General features: G+C 39.4%; 1 protein-coding gene across 14 annotated transcripts in view; it reads right to left on the bottom strand.

Annotated features, from left to right (window-relative positions):
• Window positions 1-23,284, bottom strand: part of SDCCAG8 (SHH signaling and ciliogenesis regulator SDCCAG8) — a 223,690-nt gene that overhangs the window by 101,029 nt on the left and 99,377 nt on the right. For 13 of the 14 annotated variants that reach the window (XR_011499352.1, XR_011499357.1, XR_011499355.1 and 10 more), the window contains exon 13: window positions 22,723-22,865. Coding sequence is in view for 7 of the 14 variants with exons in the window: in XM_014847801.3 (XP_014703287.3) it covers window positions 22,723-22,865 (143 nt within the window). In the remaining 7 variants the exon portion in view is untranslated. Of the gene's footprint in view, window positions 1-6,051; window positions 6,331-22,722; window positions 22,866-23,284 lie in introns of those variants that run through there. The other variant, XM_044762922.2, reaches the window with a different exon arrangement.

Here is a 23,284-nt window from a genome sequence, read left to right as displayed (position 1 = left end):
CTGCCATATTTTTTGTTTTGAGTGTTTTTTTTTTTTAATATCTAAAAATGATGTCTTAGGATAGTTCCACTGATCCTCCACAGAAAAGTGCAAGGGCTTTACGATAGTTATTGGCTTCTCTCTCTCTTTTTTTTTTTTTTTTTTGAGGGAGATTAGCCCTGAGCTAACTGCTGCCAATCCTCCTCTTTTTTTGCTGAGGAAGACTGGCCCTGAGCTAACACCTGTGCCCATCTTCCTCCACTTTACATGTGGGACGCCTACCACAGCATGGTGTGCCAAGCCGTGCCATGTCCACACCTGGGATCCAAACTGGTGAACCCCGGGCCGCCGAAGCAGAAGGTGCTCACTAAACCGCTGTGCCACTGGGCCGGCCCCTAGTTATTTGCTTCTTAAAAGTACTTTTAAATTTTTATCTCAGTTGATAACTATGCGTCAAACGGCTGAATCTACCAGAAGACTAAGTTTGAGTAAGTGGGCTGCGGTTTCACTGTTGCTGAAGTGGTCCCACACTCAATGTTTGTACATAGAAATCAGGATTGTGTTCTCTTGACTAACCTTGGCTTGAGAACAACACAGTTAACTCATTTTTAAAGCTTGATTGAGATCTATGTAACCTCTCCATTTTTGTGCATAATTCTGGAGCTAAAAAATACTACATTTACAGAAGAGAAAACTGACCTAAGCCCACGTTTTCAGATTTCTACACCAGTATAATTCTTGCTCTTCTAAAAAAGAAAATCATTGTTCTTGCCACAGTAATCACGTCATTTTCCTCATCAAAACATTTTTCCTTTTAGTCATTTTATGATCATTATTTCTATTTGGCTTGTAACACTTGCTTGTAACTACGCTTATCTGCGATCCTAACAGCCTCCCCGGCTCCAGGAACACGAGGGCTGCTGGAGTTTCCTCTTCCCCTGGCCGTTTCTGAGCCATCGTCCTCACCATTCCTGTAGCTGCAAAGCTGCCCTTTCCACTCCTGCGGACCTGCTTCGACCTTTACTCTAAATCTATACTCACACTCATTTCTACAAGATGGCCCATCTTGAGCCCACCAAAACCAGAGGAATCTGTGCCCCAAGAAAAGCAATATAAGCAACCCAAATCCTAAAATACCTCTAAAAACAATGTCATACTTTTGGCCTTTATCCCATAGTACACAGGCTCCACTGCCAGCAGGGCTGGGTCTGCATTTGTACACAAGGAGGCAGGGCTTAAGAGCACAGACTTCAGTGTCAGCCACACTTGGCATCAGTCTCAATCCCTCCACTTACTAGCTGTGTACTCTAAGAGAATTCACTTACCCTATGAAGCGGCTTTCTTGAATGCAAAATAGGGTTAAAACAGTACCTCTCCTCATAGGACTACCAGAATATTGTAAGGAAAACATACTTAGTACAGTACCAACACATCACAATGTTCAAAAATATTAATTAGGACCATCATTACTGTTACCATTATTATTTCCTAGAAGATGACTACTCAAAGTAGTAATAATCAATGTAATTATCTCCAAGACAAACAGTCTTATTCTTGAGGAAAGAAGAAGAAATTTCCTCAGTTCACTGATAAAAGCTGCCTGGGGCATTGCACAGTGGATGCGAGCTTGGGCTCTGACACACAGACGGAGGTCTGAACCCTGGCTGCACTGTGCCCTGGCCGTGCGACGTCAGAGCAGAAGCTCAGTCTGGGGCCACGTTCTCATCTCATGACACGACATTATCAGAGCACGTGCGATACTCTATAGAAAGCAGCCAGCAGTGTCCGGCCCAGATCACCCACTTGAAAGGTGTCAAAATCCAGCTAATGGACTGGCATCTAGTTATCTGCCAAATTTACTCTCCACAGCTCTTCCCACGTAAAGGGGAAGACAGGACAGTAAGCCGTGGAGGATGGACTGCAACACGCTGCAGGCGCAGCTAATTGTGCAGCTGCTCTTCAAGTAACGACCAGTCAGGCTTCCTCTGTCTTCCTCCTCCTCCGCCTCCAAGCGACAGCTCTTCAGAAAAGGACTAATCCAAACTAGTCCTGGATACTGGCTCCAAAATTAATGGAAAAGCTGACACGATTGTTTTTATAGAATGATTCCAATTATTGTAGAAACAGAATTGAGGGTTTATGCTCATGAAAATCCAGTCACATCTCTATCGGGCATTGTGGGAAAGCTAGGAAAATGAGGAACAAGATGTCTAGGGCTGCAACAGCTCCTGTGGCAGCCACTGACCACAGGTGGCTCCCGAGCACTGGAAACAGGGCTAGATTGCATTGAGACGTGCTGCCAGTGTAAAGAATGCACACTGGACTCTGACGAGTTAGAAGAAAAAAGGAGCAAAAAATATCGAATTAATTTATATTGATTACATGCTGAAATGATTTTCTATCCATCGGGTTAAATAAACTATGTTATTAAAATTAATTTCACTTGTTTCTTCTTACTTTTTAAAATACGGCTATTTGAAACTTTAAATTGCATACGTAGTTTGCATTTGTGGCTCCCACCATGTTGCTCTTGGACAGAGCGGCTCTGGGCGCACCTCCGTTGCCTACTCCTCGATGGCAAAGCATCATTTCTGATCCTGATGCTCACCAAAATAACCATGTTGCCCCAAACTGCGAACCTCAAGTGCCTCATGAACACATCAACTCTCATAATTTTTATAAAAAGCAAAAACTATTAAAATAACATTTTTTCACCTTGATAAATTTCTCACTTAAGTCAGCCAGTCACCATTACTTGAAAGGAGAAACAAAGGAAATTAATTCTGATAGAAAACTAAGGATAGCTGAAGAAGAAGGAGTCACCACATTATACAAATGTAAGTGACACAACCCTTTTTTTGTAAATCAGATCTGGTTTGAAACAACTCCCAAAAGATGTATTCATATTTAAAATTAAATTATAAAGCATATTAAAAAATTATTCCATATAGCTAATGTGGCAAATTATAAAAAAATGTCCAGTTATTACATGGATTACAGACTCCCAATAAGTTAATATGCATACAATTTGAAAATCTTTATCATATAATAGTCTTTTTATAATTGTTACATGGGAAATAGCAGACTCTCTAAGAGATTTTTCCCCACATATTTCTTTCCTGAATCTCCAGTAATCATCCTCATATCATTCATTACTTATTTCTAGTAAGAAACCAACACTTTCCAAGTTTATCAAGAGGACCAAGTAGTCACATTAGTCAGTCAATCTGTCAGTCAGTTTAATAAACTATCCCACTGCCTGGTGAGCTAGTCTGTTGCCTTTGTTGTTTTCAGTAATCGCAAAACATTATCTCTACTTTGTGGAATACTAATAAGCCAATGAATGGTTTCAAACCTCTACAAAAATTGCTGAAGTTTATTTGTTGGAAGAAAGATAATTTGAAAGCCAGGACCATAGTAAGCCCTCGTGAGAATCACAATTCCAGTCATCATTATCATTACAAGATTGTTATTTATAGAAAAGCTCACCAACAGAAGCTATTTGAAATAACTATAAATTATAGGCACCTCCAAGTATATTTGCAGAAAAATTAACACATTATGAGTGCTAAACTTCTCGACTTCTGGACCTTCCTGCCCACGAGTTGCTCCAGAAAGGGATCTACAGAGAAGGAAGGAATACCGTATGCCACAGGTTGAGGGGGAATAAAGTCTGTTGCAGAATCTGGTTTAGGGGCCCATCCTTTACAACTGTGCCAACAATTCCCAGTAGAAGATTTGTCTGAAAGGATTTATATCCTAAAGTATCCATAATACTTTATTCTATGAAATCTTCTAAGAGTCAAGCTTTAAAAGGTGGCTGAATTGAATTCACTGACTGGCATCTAGTTATTTAATCATCAAATTTATTTTCAAGAACTAGTAACAGATAAAGGCAAAGTTGGAACAGCAGATATGGAAGAACTTACTGTAACGTGACTCGGGCACAGCTAAACGTTCAAGTAATGGTCAAAGATGGCCCCCCACTCTCACCCCCACATGACAGGCTGACTCAATCTAAATGGAAAATTCCCACCTCCCTCTCTCTTCAGGAATGGAAGAGAAGCCGGGGGCACTGATGAGATAAGAGAACAGGTAACCCCCCCACTCGATAATCCTTGGTTGTCTTACCACAAACTAATTTGCATTAGTTTTTCCAGTGTATTCCTAAAAACCTGGTTCCTGGGAGATATGTAGAGACAATGGAAAAGTTTCCCTAAGTCATGTAAATTTGGAAAGCACTAAAAACTAAATTCCTTTCTAAGAGAGTCACAGTGCGTGTTAACGTTTTAAAGGCTCTGAGAAGCCCTACTGTTGAGAACCCTATTTAATTCAACTTTCCAAAAGGAAGTGATCACAGAATCTGGAGCCTAAGTGCCCAGGCTTGAATCTCAAGTCCACCACCTGGCAGCACTGTGACCTTGGTCAAGGTGTTAACCTCCGTACATCTCAGTTTTCTTATCTGTAAAAACGGCAGACGCTACCTAGAAGGGTCATGTGGACAAAGTGAGTTAATGTGAGTAATGTGCTCATTACAGAGTAAGCAGTGTGTCCAGGGATCTCTCTTTACCACCCCCCCCCCCCCCCCCACCAGGAGTGTTCCAAGGAATGTAATTGCTGTTTGTAAGCTAAAGCTCTTTGATTTTTGGTTTAAAGAGCCAGTAACCATGTGCCAAAGTCCAAAAAGAAAATTATTTTCCTTTTCAGCAACAGGTTGTGCAAGACTTCTACGGGAAGATTTTAATGGGTTTATTCAGACAAGCCATATTATCAATGAATACAAAGGAGGACATTGTGGAATACAGGGAGGAGCAGCAGACTACGAGCAAGGAGATGGGGATTCTACCTTCAGCTCCCACTAAATAACTGCTGACCTTGGGCAGGTCCCTTAGCTTCTCTGCATCTCAGTTCCCACATATTATAAGAAGTGTTGAATTAGATGGGTAATTTAATTAATTCATTCATTTAAGATGATCGTGAGTTAAGGAAAGTTTATAAATCTAAGTACTATTTTCTAGATTTTAAAGACACTCACACACATGTAGTTACGTAAACCTAGTCCACTAGGTTTTAGGATACTTGTAAAGAAGGACCATGCCCTCTTCATGTTAAAAATTTACAGTGCCTAGTGCAGCTGGAATAGAACATGCGCTCAATAAAACTTGAATGAATGCCTGTTTAACAACAACTCATTATCCCTTCATTCAAGAAAAATTCAAGACCCCTATGATGTAAGACACTATGCTGGGTACAACGAAGTTTACTTATTTCTGGAAAGCTGTTAGTTCTACTTATAAGGAGCTTGCAATTTAATTTGTGGTATGAACATCAAATGATGACACTAATTGAGGGAGTTTCTTTTTACTACCTTTCAATTCGAATCCCAGAATTCAGGTGAGTTTTATGGTATTATTTTACAGAGCAGCACCACGCCAGTAGTATTAGTATATAAAGGTACTCGGTAACTATGATGGAAGAGACAGCAAAATCAGTACATTACAATTAAAGCAAGTACACTCCAATCAATTTTATGTAAAATTTTAGATTTATAAGAATATCTATTAGATGAGAACTTCTTAACAGGTGAGGGGCAACAGGCACATTTTGGAGCTGATTTTAAAATACAGGTTATCGATTTCCCATTATTAGAAGAAATCACTTATGATTTTCCTTCAAAATATAGTTGTATATAGCCTCATCCAGTCTTTAAAAAAATGCCTGAAAGTGTTGATCTCCATAAACAACATAGGTGTAAATAAACATCTCCTATACTTGCTAATCAAATTTCAGTTCTTTCTTTCTACTTACAAAAGCATGCCATGGATCACAGACACTCTCTCTAAAATCACAATGTCCCAAGGCACCTCTCCCTAACCAAATGTAATCTCTTTGATCCAGGCTGCTCTGAGCTGGGGAACAGCTCACTGAATTTATTCTGAGTATTTAATCTTTGTGAAAAGTGTACAGAAACTCTTGTTCATAAATTACTAGATCTTTAAAATCTCAATATAATCATGTATTTTCATCGTTTTTCCTGGTGATTGCTCCATAACAGCCCCTCCTCTGTTGGCATCTCTTGATCAGTAATGTGACGTAGGAAACTTTTCAAGGACAACTGTGGTAGACAAGGGCCCACATAAATGGCGTGCATGATGAGACCAGACAGATGATTAGCAAGGATGTCTTTGGTTTGCAGAGAGAAAGTTTAATTTTAATAGGTCTAAGAAAATGAAGTCCGTCTTCCTTGCCCCACTGTATACTACGCCTATTGTAAAGGATCCTTGAGTTTGCAGGTGTCCGCCTGAAGGCAGGTCACTGAAAATCAGGGCAACCTCAGCAACAGAAATTAACCTGCAGAAGATGGCAAGCAAATGTATATTTCAGAGAGCATGATTCCAACCAAAACAATCAAACTGGACTTCACAAAATGAACAGAGACTCAGAACAACAAAACAACCAACAGCATCTATTCTAAGGTTGCAAATTTCTTAGTTATTACAGATGTCACCCAACACTGCATGCATTTGCTTCCCATATGTGAACAAACCGAGGCATCACAAGATAAATTTGAATGGAATGCTAACCTTCACTTTAAATTTTTTTCTTTTCCTAGCTGACGACACAATTTTAGTATTATCACAACGGAGCTTCTGGCTGGAAAAAATTAAATTAATGGATGGATAAAAAAAGCTTAGAAACTTAAAAAAAAATAAACAACTTTCAAATATCTATACTTGACGGTGTCAAGAGCCAAGATGAATGTATTTCAATTGCAACTTCCAAACTAAACTCACAAATTACTACCATTATGCTAAGTGTTAGCTACCCCACTGTGCAGTTTTGCTTTGTGAATTTTTACCTTCCTCTATGAACACTTTTAGCCACTGATCGCACAGCCTTTCAATGTTTTCTGCCTTTTCCTTTAAATAAACTGGCTCTGGCTCCTTCCATCTGGTTCCCCTTCCGTCAGCAACCCTGCACCTGTTCACACCTCCTCTCCTGTTGGATTCCACTGAACATTTCCTCCTCTGCCAGGGCTATTCTGGCACTCGCAACCTTTCTGTCATTCAATCCATCTGTCAGAAGTGAACTTTGTTTACCGCAAGCTTCTGCTTTCTTCTTCAAGAAGCAAAGCCCCTCAAGGTCATTGTCAAATGAACTGTCGGCATGGATTTAAATCCTCCACTGCTAACCAGCAGAAGATGAAGTTCTGTTGTGTAATGTACTTGCGAAAATTACTTTTGGGTTCGGGAAGACAATAATTTGGAGTCAAAGTAGTAAGACATGGTGTTTTAATGATCATTTGTAAAACCAGACAGCTGATATGTATTTCCTTCATGTGTGTCTGCACTTCTTATTATATCGAGTATGAACTATATGGATAAGAAGCAAAATAAAAGTTTTAAAGTGAAACCAAAATATCATAAACAAGTTTACACTATGTAAAAATTGCTTCATACTATATAGCATTAAGTTGAGGAATAAATATTTTCACTAATGAATTAGCCAAGGGAAAGAAGAGTATTCCAATTAAGAAATTTTACACTGAAATGTTTAAAATGTACAAATATGTACCATTTCAATTATATGCTATATATTTACACATAGCTCCATTACTGCTTTGAAAAACTTAACCCATAATAAACAAATCAATTCATGTATATTTTAAATTACATCATTTAAAAAATAAACAGTTCTGTTTCAGTAATATTCAAATATATGGTGCCAAACAAACACATAATCTATCTAAAGAAATATATGTTGCATCAATAGGCCAGCTCTGTGAAAAAAACACAAAAACTCATAGATATTAGGTGAAAATTATACTCTCAATTGAATTTGTTCTGTGTCACTTACAGCTATCCAGTACTCACCCTCCCTTCATCAACTGGACATGAAATCACTTCATGCTGAATTATTTACCAGTATTTTAGCTAAGCTTATTCTTTAGGAAAAAGGCAAAACAACGACTTTACTCAAATTTCTTATAAGAAAAGGGAGATCACTTTTTAGGAGAAAATATACAACAAAAATTTTAACCAAAGCACTGTTACAAATGTGAACCTAAATGGCACTTCATTCACGATGCTGCTTTCATAGTTTGAAGGATCATTCCAACTGTAATCTTATCACATATGCTTTTGCTAGGTGAAATTAGTCAAGTCCGTAAAATCTTCTAAATTGATTTTTAGAAAAGATAAAAATTAAAGCCTTCTTCATTGACATAAAATTGAAAGCAGGTTTTACTAATAAAAGCAGTCTAAAAAACACATAACTTAAAATTTGATTCTTAAGATTTTAATTGATTAAATATTTATAATTTATAAAAAAGACTTTATCAGAACAGTTTTTCAGATGTGTTCAAGAAAGTCGTTGTGATGCTAAATATAAAGCAAAAACAAAAACAGAAAGGACAGCTGAAAATCCAAGTGCAAAGACATTCTTTTTTAGCTCTAACTTCAATTTTATTACTAATCTCCAAAATATTCTATTTCCTATGAATTATTCTTATGTAATACATACAATGTAATCTAATATATGGATTTTGAACACAAAATATGAATTCTAAGAGGTGCTTTCTCTTTCATCTTCCTAAAACATAATTTTAAAATAATTTCTCTTTATGTGGAGAAAATTTCAGAAATAGTATCTAATTTACCCAGCGAGTTTGTTAACACTTTTCTGGGTACTTTGCCCTTTAGTGTGATCTGTGCTTGGTGGTCGTCTGGTTGCCTGGGTCTCTGCTTCCAAATAGCATGGAAAGGTGCTGGTAATTTGATTACTTCATGGTCTGATTTGCTGGATAAAAAAAGAAGTATTAGCAAATTGCTAGTTTAATAGGGGCTGCTTAAATCACCGTGAAGGGACACTTTATTCTTAGCAAACTGCGTTTCGAAAATACACTAGTAGGCTTGTTTGGGAAAATTTGTATGATAAGAACATAAACAAATGAAAAACACTCAGTTTAACATCACTTATAGTCACACCCAGATGCATGAATGTGCATGCACATACACACTTTTCCCCTCCACAGATACACACAAAAAAAGAAGGGGAAATAATATGATTACTTCTACAAACGGACTAATTTAAGGAATTCAGAGACAACTGTTAATATTTACCTGCCTAATGTGTAACATGCTTATTTTATCTTTAAAATAAAAAGGCTAGCAGAAAGTCTGAGACAGTTTGAAACCAACACCTAAACAAGTATTTTACAGGAAAAATAAAGAGGTGCGGAAGCAAAGCCAGCAGGTCGCACTGGGGAACAGCACACCGTCCTCAGGGCACTGCTGGGCGAGGACGAGAAGCGTCCCTCCCATTCTTGAAACAGCATACGGACACAGGATGGAAAGTAAAATATTTAAACTCCTTAATGAAGAACTGACCTTAATTTATCTACATTCTGAATGAGACTAACAGTTCTGCTTTTCTCAGACTTGAAAATGATGAAAATATTATTCTTTTCCTCTGGCTTATTGATTTCTCTGCCTATATATTCATGAAGTCTTTTAACGAGAGAGGATATTCATTCTTCCACCCCCTTCCTCAATTACCTTCAGGCAAGACCTTCTTTCAGATGTGGAAATATTTGCAGAACTGCGGGACAAAGAACTGAGACATTTTCAGAGAGTTGATCAAGGGGGAAAAACAAATTTGTGAGATTCTGTTAAGAGTAAGAAGAGACTAAATGACAACTTTAAATCTGCCACATCATTTACTAATGTGCTGCTATATCAAATAAGTCTAATTTTTTGACAGCACCAAATTAGATTTATTGCAGAAACTGCTGCATAAATAGCATATGGCTATGTTATACCACCTATTTCCATTTCTCCCCTCCCCCTCCAAAAGGCACGAATCGGGCCAAGCGACAAACCTGCTGTAAAAAAGAAACACACTAGTTCAAAACAGATGCAGGAGATCTGGGTTGTTCGTTAAAGTAATAGTGTTAGCATGAATGTCCCAACTCCGTATTTTAAAAAACATGACTCTCTAATAAACTGTTAAATTTAACAGGTCCGTTTTCTCTTTCATTTCTTTCAGAATGACTTAATTTGATTTTTATTCTAAGGTTTTGATCTCTGAATTATGCTTAACATTTTGACATTTCAAACCACAGTTACACAGGGAGAAAAAGAAGGGCAAGTGGCTCTGAATCAAATATGGCTTACATTGGGTTAGGAGGAATTATTAAGCATAAATGCATGTATCATATGCCTGTTTCTGGTTTTCATTTGTGAGAGACGTACGTGGCAGAAATCATATCAAAAAGTCTTCTCTAATTTAAACTATAGCCTTGATACTGCAAATTCTTTGATGCATAAAATATATAAAGTGATCATTCCGTGTGTCACACTGTACACATTAGGACGGCAGACTCACACAAACAGCAAAAATCAAAGTTCCATGGAGGCTGGGATTGGAAACGCACACAACAAATTCTGAGATGGACAATTCTTTTCTCAATCGCTACCCTGTTACCCTCCCACCCCCCAACTGTGACACAATCAACTCATTTTTTCTTTCTGAACAAAAGTTTCAGTTCTTCTGGAGATGGGAAAGACATTGCAAGGTCTTATCTCAGACCAATGGGCACACCACTGCAAACATCATGGCACTCGGCTCCCCCGCAGGCTCCCTCTCTGTGGTCAGTCTCCCCAGCTGCCCTATCTGTTACTGTCTGATTAGTTCTGCTAAGGAGCCCCTCCCCTGCCAGCTTTCGGTGCCATCTGTTCTACACAAGATGGCTGCTGCCCAGCAACCTCACACTGCCCTCCTACCTGGCACCCGGCTACCATCCTTACCCCAAAGTGCTAACACAGGTTCTCACTGCTGGCAGAGTCAGGATTTCATTACTACTACTTTGACAAGTGCAGGGTTGTTTGTAATTTCTCTTTTATCCTGATTTTGATTGTACAACCGCCTCCCACTGATTCAGTTTGCTTCAGTTTTGTTGCTCACAGATTTTACTCTCCACATTAATCTCCCTCTGGCATGTTACTGCATCTGTTCCTTTTTTATTATTAATTTTCAAATTCCCACCATTTTTGACAAAAAGGAGGTAATCTACACTCTGTTTCTGCCCATTTCATTTTCTTTAATTTGGAAGATAAGTATGAAAGCATGCCAATGAAGTTAATTCTCCGTTAACAGTTTATTTTCTGGCATCCCTCAGCCTTTGTATATGAAAAACAGATAGGAATGAATGTTGACCGAATCGCAACAGCATCGTTGCAGCCATTCCTGAATTTAATGAAAAGCAAACATATGAAACAGCATCTAAAAAGTTTATTAGTTACATGAGTTGTCTCATGCTGTCATTCTTTCTTCTACTTTTAACAGATAATTCTTTGTGCAAATCAGTCTGCTTGTAGGATCTGAGTGTGGGTCCCTCTACAGTTCTGACATGGGCTCTATTTTCACTGTAGATGAATTTTATTATTCCATAATATAATTATCGTGTTTCTTCAACTCACACATTGTTCACTAATTCAATAGTGAATGATTCTGAACAAACACCTTATTTCAGAAACAGATTAAGAACAGAGTGGCCATGAGTGCAGCAGATCCTGCAGAGCCCCAGGTTGCAGGGCTGCTTCCATTAGCTCTCGTTGGACAAACAGTTACTATCAGGAATGGCAAGGGGTTTTCCTCAAAGACAAAGAGGGCCGTGGAAGATTTGGAAAATAGGAAGTCATATATTTAGCAATATACTCTCTTTGTGTCCCTATTTTGTCAGCACCGCCACCTTGCCAAAAAGGACTTGAGTGATATGATCGTACTTCAATTGTCCTAAAGTTTTCTAGACTGAGCAATGCATTGTGACTGCTAATTAATTTATTTTACACTAATTCACATTAATAGCATTGGAGCAACTTCTCAGATTTACAGAAACTTGAATGAGTTTCAGTGATTTTCATATTCATTTATATCCTCATAAAATCACAGTTAAGATCTGTAGGAAACGAAGTGCAGTCGGAGATGTTTCCCAAGGTGACAGAAGATAATCAGAAACAGAACTAGGACCAGTGTCAAGATCAAGCAATGCCCAGCCTCGTGAACCACACTTCAGATCACCTACCAGAAAACCAGCAAATATCACATTCTGCTAAAATCCTCTTTTAGTGCCTCATCTTGACCACCCCTTACCTCCACTCCTTGCATATATTCCAACACTGACCTGTTACTTTATTTCATATCCTTCTTTTGTTGGTATAGTTATATTTCTAATTATTACCCCCTCGACATAGGCGGTTCCTCCGGGAAGTCTCCTGGTCAGAAACAGGCTTCTTAGAGGCAGACACAATACAGGTGTCAGAGGACATTATTTAGACACAGCCGCCCGCCCCCTGGAGGGATCTCTTTGATACTCTGCCTGTTGTCCCCACCCCAACCCTCCCAACCCTTGGTCAGGGCAGGATACGCTCAGCCCTCCCACAGGGGACCTCCCCCTCCCGGGGAGAGGGCACGCAGAGCACAGTGGGACAGCCTTCCTCTCAGCTGGACACTCGTTTATGCGCTGCTTCCAAATGTCTTCTGACCCATTTGGCGCCCACTCTGAGACCCTGAGTTCAGGGAACTGTATCCTCTGCTCAGCCAATCTAAGAGTAGTAGCTCAATAAAAATGTGTTTCCTTGAATTGAGCCTGGTCCCCTGTGAGACACGGTCTGAGATGGGCACTGAGGGCACTGGGTATCCTCCAAGCCTCTTCTTTTCTCAGGATCCTTACAACGAGCTTTGATCCGAGGATTTATCAATCAATGAATCACTGTATAACCTACTTGTGGGTATGAGGGAAACATTAAATAACAAGTGGGTAACGCCTAATAAATGTTCTAAACAATACATCCTATTAGGAAGAGGTGTTTAAGAAGAAATTAAACACCATTAAGTTGATGATTTTTTTTCACGCTTCTTTTACTTTACATTAATATTGGAGATCCGAGCTCTCTTTTCGAAAAATAGTCCTACTTAAGGCTCCTAAGATAACAATTCTATGTTTTTGCTTTTTTCTCCTCCTATTTTCATTGAACTTGATGTTCGTGGTTGTTGAGTCAAGCAAGTGGTGTGGGCAATACTTTCTCAGTCTCCTCTGGGCTTCTTCGGAAAATGAGCTGGCTGCCGCCGCCAGCATGCTCCAGGCTGTGGGCCTGCGTGGCAGGGGAGAAGAGTACATCCCCAGCGTAGATTTTCATTGCACACACATTTGGGCTTCACAGAACGGAGACGAGTGAGCCAGGGAACGTTAAGCAGAACCTGCAGAGACACATTCCCTGGCAGCCTCTGACTCTAACCTCTCCTGCCCCGGGCCACACCGAGACCAGGGTTCTTAGCCCATCAGCCAGGGGGAGCAGAGTGGGTTCAGGCAACATGGTGTCCACCAGAGCAAAATGAAATGCCTTTTCTTTCCTGGCTCTCTGACAGCCTGTTCTCTCTGATACTGGGTGGGGGAAGGAAAAGAGGATGCAATTTAAAACAGCACCAAGGCCATCTATTTCAAGACTTGAAGATGTTGGTTGCACATATATCCACTTAAAATTATTTTTGACACGTTCTCTGCTTAATTTATTCATGAAAGGAGTACAAGAAAAAATATGAGCTTAACTTTTAAATGGAAACTTTAGGCTAAAAATTCTTCAATAAAACTCAGGAGGAAAAAAAGATAAAGTTCACTGCAGAATAGCAAGAATACACGTCAACCTTACACTGTCTTCTTCAAAGGAAGAGAGAGTGGAAATTTGGTCTTTTGACCTAAGCTAGTTGTCACCTGAAGATGAGCGCAGGTCCTTCTTAATGCTCCCTAACAATAAAGAGGAGAGGCAAATTTATTCAACATTTACAGAGAACCTGCTAAACTTAGCCTGATGCCACACTTGGTACTGAAGACACAGAGATAAGAGGGGCCCGCTTCCTGCCCAAGAACCGAGATTTTACAACCCAAAACGTATTTCTACTTAGCTTTGAAATATGCTTTTGCACTTATTTATAAATGTGAGTTCCAGAGCACAGGTTCTGGAGTCTTGTGGACCCGGTCCAAACCCTGCCTCCTCGACACCCTCCCTCCCTCCTTCCCGGCTGTGTGACTTCATGCTCTACCTTTCTAAGACTCAGCTTCCTCAGGCTTGTTTTATGGCTTGAGAAGGCAGGGTGTCTCCCACTTTTTGTGTGAAAGATCATTTAAAAAAAATTTCTAATCCTTTGCAAAGCATTAGTTTTGTAAAATAAATACTAGAAAAATTTTAAAAGTTAAAACATCAAAAATGGAAAAGGCCCGCTGATCATGCACTTGGATATTGAAGCAAGTTAAAGTTGATATAAAATTTCCAGACGCTCTGTTTTTGCACTTATCTCGTCACAGTCTAATTACATACAGCCCACCATGGACCGCATCCATGAGGCACTGCTGTAGGAAGCAGGCACAGTGCTTGGCACATGCTGGACCTTCCTTGATGCATCCTTCACATCTCTCTTTTCACATTCTGAGAGTTCTTTAAAGAAAACCCCAAAGCGACACCGTGAAGCACTGACTCTGACTCCGTGGACTTAGGCCATGGCGGCATTAGAGAACACCATTCTCAGCCGACACGAACAGAGACCTAATTTTCTTTCCCTTCTTTCTACTTCAATCATTCCTTAGTCAAAGGAAAAATCAGGGATTGTATTTTTAAAAAGACAATAGAGGAGACACCTGTTGTCTTATTTAGCAGGGTCCCTGATGCCTCCCTAGGAAGGGCACCTCCCCTTGCTCAGTGCAACTCTCTTCCCTTCCTCCTGGGGTTCTGCTGAGACGCCCAGCCACAGCACCCAACAGAGCATGTGTGCACGTGACTCAGTTTGAGTCCAGGGGGTAGCTGTGGAACTGAAGGTTTTGAAATTGGAGGTAGAGGAGCTAGGAAGTCACATTCTTACAGTTTGAAATCAAGGGCATGTCCTTTATCTTCAGTTCAGACTGAAGGATGTGACTACATGGTGTTGAAGAACCTGAAAGAATGAGGCAACGTTCAGACAGAAGTCGAGCCCCAGGATTGACAGGAAATGATAGCATATTAATGCTGCCTTGAGTCTCCGGTCCAAGAAACCCTGGGACCAGCTGCACCTGGATTTTACATGGTCTGGTTATCAAACTAATCCATTCCCCATTCTGGGGTTTCTATTACCTCAACCAAAGACTCTTGACTCATAGTGGTAATCTGAGAGGTCCAACAACTAAATTCCAGAAAGCATTTATAATAGTTATTATGCGGAAGCTAAATGCTCTGGAATACTCTGGAAAGGAAGCCTTGATCACCTCTCCCCAAGTAAACCACCCATATAAGAGGATAACCTGGTGTCTCCTCTTCTATACCCTTTCTCACTTTCAAAAAGACACAAATACTATAGTTCAAGTTGCTATCTCTCTAGGTTATAGGTCAGATCTTCCTATCTGGATCACAAAATTGGTGCGAGCATAATACCGATGTTATGGACCTCACCTAGATTCCTGCTCTGAGAGTCTCTGAAGTATCTGTCATTGAAAACACTATTTATGCAAAGAGGGAAATAAAAGCTTTAAAAGTGGCTGTGCTAACACAAGCTGGAGCCTGCAGGTTTAATGGCAGGTTGGTCTCCCCCTGGCACTTTGTGCAATTCAATTTCTAGTTCTCTGGAACATAAGCAGAAGGATTCCTATAGTAATTCCCCTTGGATGAGATCTGAGAAAAAGATGCAGGATTCAAAAGAATGTGCTTCAATACACGTACAATAGGTATGGAGAAGCATGTTTGCCTCAATAGTTAACGACAATCACATCAACATCCAGAAACGGTGGTGTTAATGTCATATCACAGAGTAATCTGCCCACATGGGTGCAAATGGCAGTCTTGTGAGAGGGATTTAAATCCTGTCGCTCTTTAAAGACGTCGAAACATGTCAAAAACAAATATGTGAAGGTATTCCTACTTTTTCATAGAAGCCTCTCCTTCTCGGGCAAACGTGAAGCACAGAAGGAAAGAAGGACGGTTGTACTGCAGACGTCAAGTGACTGAGGCAAATGGTGAGCCAGGGGACTCTGTCTCGTAGGGGAAGCCCAAGCCCAGACTAAAATTCACTGACACGTATTCATACCAGTGTATAAGGGAGCAGCTCTTATTTCTTTTATAAATTCATGTTACTGATTTTCTTGGTAGGTTTTTTAAAAACAATTGCATCAATCCATTTCCCTACTAATTCACATAGAATTATAGCCTGATGGATAAAGATATAGGTTTTGCAGGCAAACTGTGGGTGTTCAAAACCTGCTCCCATAACTTATCAGCTGTGTGACCTTAGATGAATCACTTTACTTCTCTGGGCCTTAGTTGCGCCAGCTGTAAGACAGGGAAAATAATATTCTGCACCTCACAGAGCTCTTGGGAGGAGGAAATGAAAAGCACTCGCCCAGTCCCTGGAACCCAGTCGGGCTTCAGTAACAACGGCCACGGCCTTTAGCCATTACCTCTATTATTATTTTTTAAAGAGCTACTACGCAGCTCTGTACCAGGCAGATCCTAAGATGAAGATATTTTTAACCTCAGAGACATACTTTCAGATATTTAAGTGATACACTGTATGTTTTTAACTTACTTTCATGTATACATGTGCACCTCCCAAATGCCTTCATTCCCATTTTCCTATATCCAAATGCTACCAAGGTTACTAAGAAGTTATCTGTCCCTCTGTCTCTGTAATACCTTACCTGGATTCTCCCTGCTGGATTTTATCATTTATCTTACCAACTCTTTGTGTAGTTTCTTTTCTTCCCCACCAGCTTATAAGCTTCTGAAGCGCAGCATCTGAAGCTATTTTGTTTCTATCTCCCTTCATCCCTACCTAACACAATGTCTTGCAACAGGAAACACTCCTTGTGGAATGAGCAAATAAACGAACGGATATTTTTAAATACACTTGAAAGTTTGTTGTGGAAAAGGAAGAAGTCTTCTGAATGATACTACTAATAAAGACATAACAGGCAGAAGGCAGCCTTGCTTTTGTTTTTATGGATGCTAGGCTCGGCATGCTCAACGACCATGTTTATTAGGCACTGGTTTCAAACACTGTCTGAAGGCCATCTCTTAATTACAGTGAAGTCAAGTTACAAACTGTGTGTTGTGCATGCGTGTGTGCGTGTACATGTGTGCGCGTGTGTGTGTGTGAGGTTTTTAAGTAAGCATATTTAAGTGAGATGTGTGGCACACTTTACCAACCCTACTTGAATTGTTAGAATGATTATCATGTATCATTTGATTCTGCTACACTTAACCATATATGTGCAAATAAGTTAAAAATAAAAAAACAGCTATTACAAAATCATAATATTGTATCATATGGACAAACAAAATTTCTCATTAAATTTCAGTCTTTTCTCCATCTCCTACTTTTTACTCACATATATCTGAAAGATATATATATTTATACATCAATACTGGGCTTTGAAAGAACAGTCATAAACTTGCAATATACATTAAGCATTCCTGCAATAATGACTTAGTGAGTTCTAACTCTCTGCAAAGGGCCGAACTCGGTGCTTCGAGAAGTATGACATTAACAAGACTCCCCTCTACCCCTTGAGGAAAAATACATTCCAGAAGGGAAGAGAATCAGGTACATGAAAAACTTCAGCGTACTAATTCATTTTCTCAGGTTTTCCTTTTTCCTGTTTTGAGGGACGCATCCAGTATGTAGTAAGTGCCTTCAGCTCTCCATGGGGAGGAGGATTTAGAGGGAGACGTGCTCCCCTCTGGCACGAATCATCAGGGAGGGCTACAGTGGAAAGACCAGGATTTCAGGGAGACTTAGAAAAGAAGGTAAAATTATAACAGGGCTGTAGAAAGTCAAAGGGATATTCTCGGTGTAGAGGACAGCAAACAGGAGAAAAGTCCAAAAGAGCAAGGAGGGCCGCGTTTACTTAAGTTTGGCTGCACATCACATGAGAGAGGATGACACTGGTGGTGATGAAATAAGACCAGAAGGTTGGAACCCGTCAGAGAACCTTAACTGCTGAGGAGTGTGGACCTTCCGTAACAGTCAGCGCAGCACCATGGAAGGCTTCGAGAGCAGGTGACAAGGTCAAGGCAGTGCTTGTGCATACGCACTTGGCAGTGGTGGGCAAAGCGATCGGAAGGATGTTAGGGGACTGCTTCATAAACCTGTGAGCAGTCAGCAGAGCCTACATTATGATGAATGTAAGTGGTAGGGAGGAAGGACGTTTCTGTAAATCTCTCTGAAGTCCAAACTAAGGAATCACTTAAACAAGGAATACTCTAAACAATTTAAATGCCTAACATCTGGAAGTAGGAACTTAATAATGGATTGTCTTAAATCATTGTTAGAATCACTGATTATCAGAGCTAGAAGGAAACTTAGAAATCATCTAGTCCAACCTCATTTTATAGGTAGGTAAGCAGGTTCAAAGAATTAAGTAATTGGTCACAAGTGGCAGAGACAGTGACTGACTGGGCAAGATACTAAAACTCAGTTTCCTCAAACCTTGGATGCCTGGGGAGCCCTGGAAGAAAAGCTTATAGCTTTGTTATCTCACCAAAGTCTCCTCTGAATCATTCTTTAGTCTTTTCTTAGACACTGAGGGCCTCATTTCAGTCTCCTCATCTGGCGGTCCTCCTTCCATGTACTTTACAAACATGGTCCTCTATATGCACTTTCACTCACTTCCCTGGCTACAGCCAGCACCTTTCTGTAAAAGGGACCAGATCTAAGCCTCCAGTCCTGACCTTCCTGCTCACTCCAGTCCTCCACTGCACATGTCCGCTGGAGCTCCAAAATAAAAGATTATCTTCCTCTGCTACTCCTTTTAAGTTCCCTAGTTGGATTAACATAGGCTAGAAATCTTGGAGTCACCTTTAACTCTCACCTCTCTTGAACATGCTATTTCCTTTCCATTTTACCTGCACAGCCACAGCCCAGGACTTCATTACCATCCCCTACTACTGTGTTTATATTTTAATTGGGGTCCTTGTCAATCATCTCTTCCTCAACCAATCTATTTTCAATTGCCTTTCAACTACATTTGAAATTCACATTTAAATCCTTCATAGTTCAAGCTGACTTGACTTCCTATTTGAATTAAACAGCCCCTAACTGAGGGGTTGGTAAACTTTGTCTGTAAAGGGCCAGACAGTAAATATTTTAGGCTTTGAGGACCATACTCAACTTTGCCATGATAGTTCCATACATAATACATAAAGGATAATTGTGGCTGTGTCCAATAAAACTTTATTTATGGATGTATAATTTTTATGTGTCACAACAGATTATTTTTTCCCAACCAATAAAAAATTTACAAACCATTTTTAGCTCATAAATCATACAAAAAGAGACAACTGGCCATATTTGGTCTATGGGCTATAGTTGCTGACTTTACCCTAGTTGGTCTTCCTGTCTCCTACATCAGCTCTCCAAGTTCACTCTCTATACTCCTGTCTGAGGCAGGATCCCAACCCAAAAAGCTGATCATGTTGACAGCCCTGCTTAAAATACTTATAGAGAAATGCATTACTCTCAGAATGGGCAAAACTGCAGAATATGGCCCACAAGTCCCTTCCTCTGGTCCCTGCTCCCCTTTCCTGGCTTATCTCCTGCCAAACACCTAAGCTGATTGTAGAGTTTATGTTCTCTCCCATCTTTATGTCTCTGTATATATTTTCCCCTCTACCTGGGATACCCAACTCACCTCTTTCCACTTTGAGGATGCTTATTCATGAACTCATTAATCAAGATAGCCACCAAACACCTCCTCCTCCAGAAAGCTTTCTCTGACCATCACCTTCATCTCCAAGGCAGAACGAGACAATTCTTCTTCCTGTGTGTTCCTGTGGGAATCTCTATTCCCATCATTGCACTACTCTCACACTCTATTATAATTGCATACAAAGATCTGGCTCCTTACTGGAGTGTGAGCAAGATGAGGGTAAAAACTCAGTCTTCTTTTTTTCTCTACACCTAGGGCAAAGCAATGTACTGAAAAGACAGTAGGTGTTCAAGAAATATTTGTTGAATAAGTGACTGCTATAGTTACCAATTGGGTGCTTCAATAAATGTTGAATTTCTCTTTTCCATTTTTAAATCTAATTAGACAATAACAGGAAATACCAAAAAAGTGATAAGACATTTTTCTTTCAGATTGATCTACAAATTTATACTCCAGTTTTTAAGTTTTCCTTGTCCTGGAAGATTTGGATCCTTATTTCGTCGCTACTTTATAACATGGTTTTCATATTTGATTTTAAACTGTTTAGAATATGCAATTCAAAGTTAAGAGCTACCTGTGTGGAATTGATTTATTTCAGCTGGTCGACACTGAAAAAGAAAGACAGTTTCTCAACCACACACTTGAGTTTACTGAATCAATAAAGAATGGTGAGGGAAAGCTAACTCTAAAAAAACTCAAAAAGTATATCAGAAATATTTAGCCCAACAACCAAGTGACATTTTCAGTGCAAAAGAGAGAGATGCACAGTTCCTTGCATTTATAATTGTCATCTTTAAATTTATGAATGTGGATTTTATACAACATGAACATAGTGTAAAATGCTTACAAAAGAGTATTGCATTTAGAAAGAAGGCAATTTAATTTTATTTTCCATAAAACTAGGTTTAAATTTTTGTAGGCTTGGTGTAAATAAAGCTCAATGGAAAAAGCTTTCTATGGAACCAAGCGAAACCATTTTCCTTAAGAACAAAGGAATTAGTTACCACTAGTCCATTTTCAGCAGTTGCTGCATCTTAATACGCTCTACTTGCAAGAAACCCATCTCGTTAGACAGTACAAATAGATTCTACGCAGGAAAACTCTCTACAGACTCTGACTTCAGAAATTAACTCTCCAAATAAGACAGAACGGCAAAGGGGGCCAAACCAGCATCAATATTTATTTACTGAAGCTTAGCCACACTGAGACATGAAAAGCTGTCTGATTTCTGTGGTTTAGTAGTGCTCAGCACACAAATGGTTGGTTCTCAATTGAAGTCCGACAGAGAAGAAAAATAATTAACTATCACGATAAAGGTAAATTCCGAAACTTCGAAGATTAAATAACCATAGGAACTATGTTAATATTACATTATCAGTTCTACAATGACAATACTTCAAATGGGCATCAAAAGAAAAGTTAATAGGGGCTGGCCCCGTGGCCAAGTGGTTGGGTTCACACGCTCCTCTTTGGCGGCCCCGGGTTTCTCCAGTTTGGATCCTGGGCGCGGACATGGCACCGCTCACAGGCCACGCTGAGGCGGCGTCCCACATGCCACAACTAGAAGGACCCACAGCTACAATATACAACTATGTACTGGGGGGCTTTGGGGAGAAGAAGAAGGAAAAAATAAGATTGGCAACAGATGTTAGCCCAGGTGCCAATCTTAAAAAAAAAAGTTAATATTCTACAGTATTAAGCAATTTTTTTCTCACAAAAGTGCTTTATCTATGGAGATTTTTCCAGATACCACACACATGTAAATGATTTATTTTCTTTCTCTTTCTTTCTTTCTTTCTTCTCTTTTCCTGTCATTGTTTAAAAGGGAAGCTGACAAACCATTTGGAATATTATCATAATAAAATATTTTTAACAAAGTTTGATTTTAACAGAACTAGAGGCATCTTGACACTAACCCAAAACTTTGGGAGGTTCACCAACCTCTAGAATATTTTTTTCTCCAAATGCAGGCTGTTCAAGCGGTGCTTTTCTCCATCTGTTATCATACCGTGCTCAGAATTATATTGTCATATTTAATGTAAAAGGGATCAGTCCCCTTTCATAGTTTAAATTCAACATATTACTCTGATTAGAAGACCAGTGTTTGTCTAATTTATGAACCAAATCAAATCTCATAAACTTACATGTGTATTTAGACCAAGTCCTCTGTAAAAACTGAAAAATGCTAAGAACTAAATAAACCCAAAAGCTTGATCTGAAAAACGAAAAACAGTACTAAAATTCAAGGTGAGAAGAAACCACTTGGTAACATGAAATATCTACAATCTCTACTCGAATTTTCCTCTGCATATGTGTATTTATGTGTATGTGTGTGTGTGTTTGCAATACAGCAATTACACAATGCTTATTACCTAAACTGTGTTATTGTGATCTAGGGCTGAGCTTTATGTTTACTAAAGTTTTATGACGACATGATCACATCACAATATCTCATGACAGAAACAACATAATTTGGAACCACAATGCTGTAAGCATGGTTATAATAATGGTTTGGACATGAACAGTGTCAATCAATTTCATCTCTAAATTTTACCTCACCTTTGGACACAGATTCTTTATTTTGTATCAGTTAGATCTCAATTTGTGTCTTAGGATGTCTTTTACTTTGTCTCTTTCACAACAGACAGTATCTAATTATTTTCCTAAATATATTCCTCGGATCCTCCAGTTCAATATTTCTATTAGACGTAGAAATAACAGGAGAGGCAGCGGTGGTGGTAGGAGAAATATGCCATTTTGCTTATATTGATAGAGAATCTCCTAAATATTTGAGCACTGTAGATGAAAGGTTTTGTAATATATCAGTAATTCCCTGCCACACTTATCATTCACATGTCTGGGTGTTTTGCTTACCACATCTCCACTTTTCCTAATATGCCTGGAAGCTGTGTGTGAACTGAATGACTAAGACGAACTCGAACAACGGTTTGGAAGCCGGTGGCAACAATCAGTGGCATGAGATGGGTGCTCTGGCGCAGGAGGGGACTCGGGAGTACCTGGTGAGGTGCAGCTGGTGCTCAGACGCGCCCAGCAGCTCTGTCAGTCTCAGGCACTCCTCTCTGGCCCGGGCTGCCTTCTGCTGCTCCTGTTCCAAGTGCTGCTTGCTTTCACTCAGTTCTAATCTCAATTTCTCTATTTCCTTAGGTAGAGAGAAGAGGGGGAAAAGCATCCATAAAAATACATGCACTTGAATTCAAAATTATCTCAATTTTATTTTTGCCATGAATTTTAATGTGATGAAAAATTATTAGAAAATTTAGGCTAGCTTCCATTTTATGACAAAGGGAATTAACACAGCCAAACACGTACATTCGTGAGGTTTTTTTGGATCGTAAAATGAAGTCTAATTTTAAAAATGAAATGATTAAATGAAAGGAGTCAAAATGGATAATCTGTACTTTCATTCTAAGGCTCAGGCCCTTTAAAAAATAATGTTAACTTAAAATGTCAGTACTTTTAAAATATAACATTTTTGTTTGTGAGATTAGATCAAACAGATGCAATGATTTACATCAAATATGTGACTCTTTATTCTGAAAAATATATTTATGGTTTTAT

This window comes from Equus asinus, chromosome 30, assembly GCF_041296235.1.
Source record: "Equus asinus isolate D_3611 breed Donkey chromosome 30, EquAss-T2T_v2, whole genome shotgun sequence".
NCBI lineage: Eukaryota > Metazoa > Chordata > Mammalia > Perissodactyla > Equidae > Equus > Equus asinus.
Note: the sequence above shows the minus strand (reverse complement) of the source record. Positions and strands in the feature narration are given on the sequence as shown.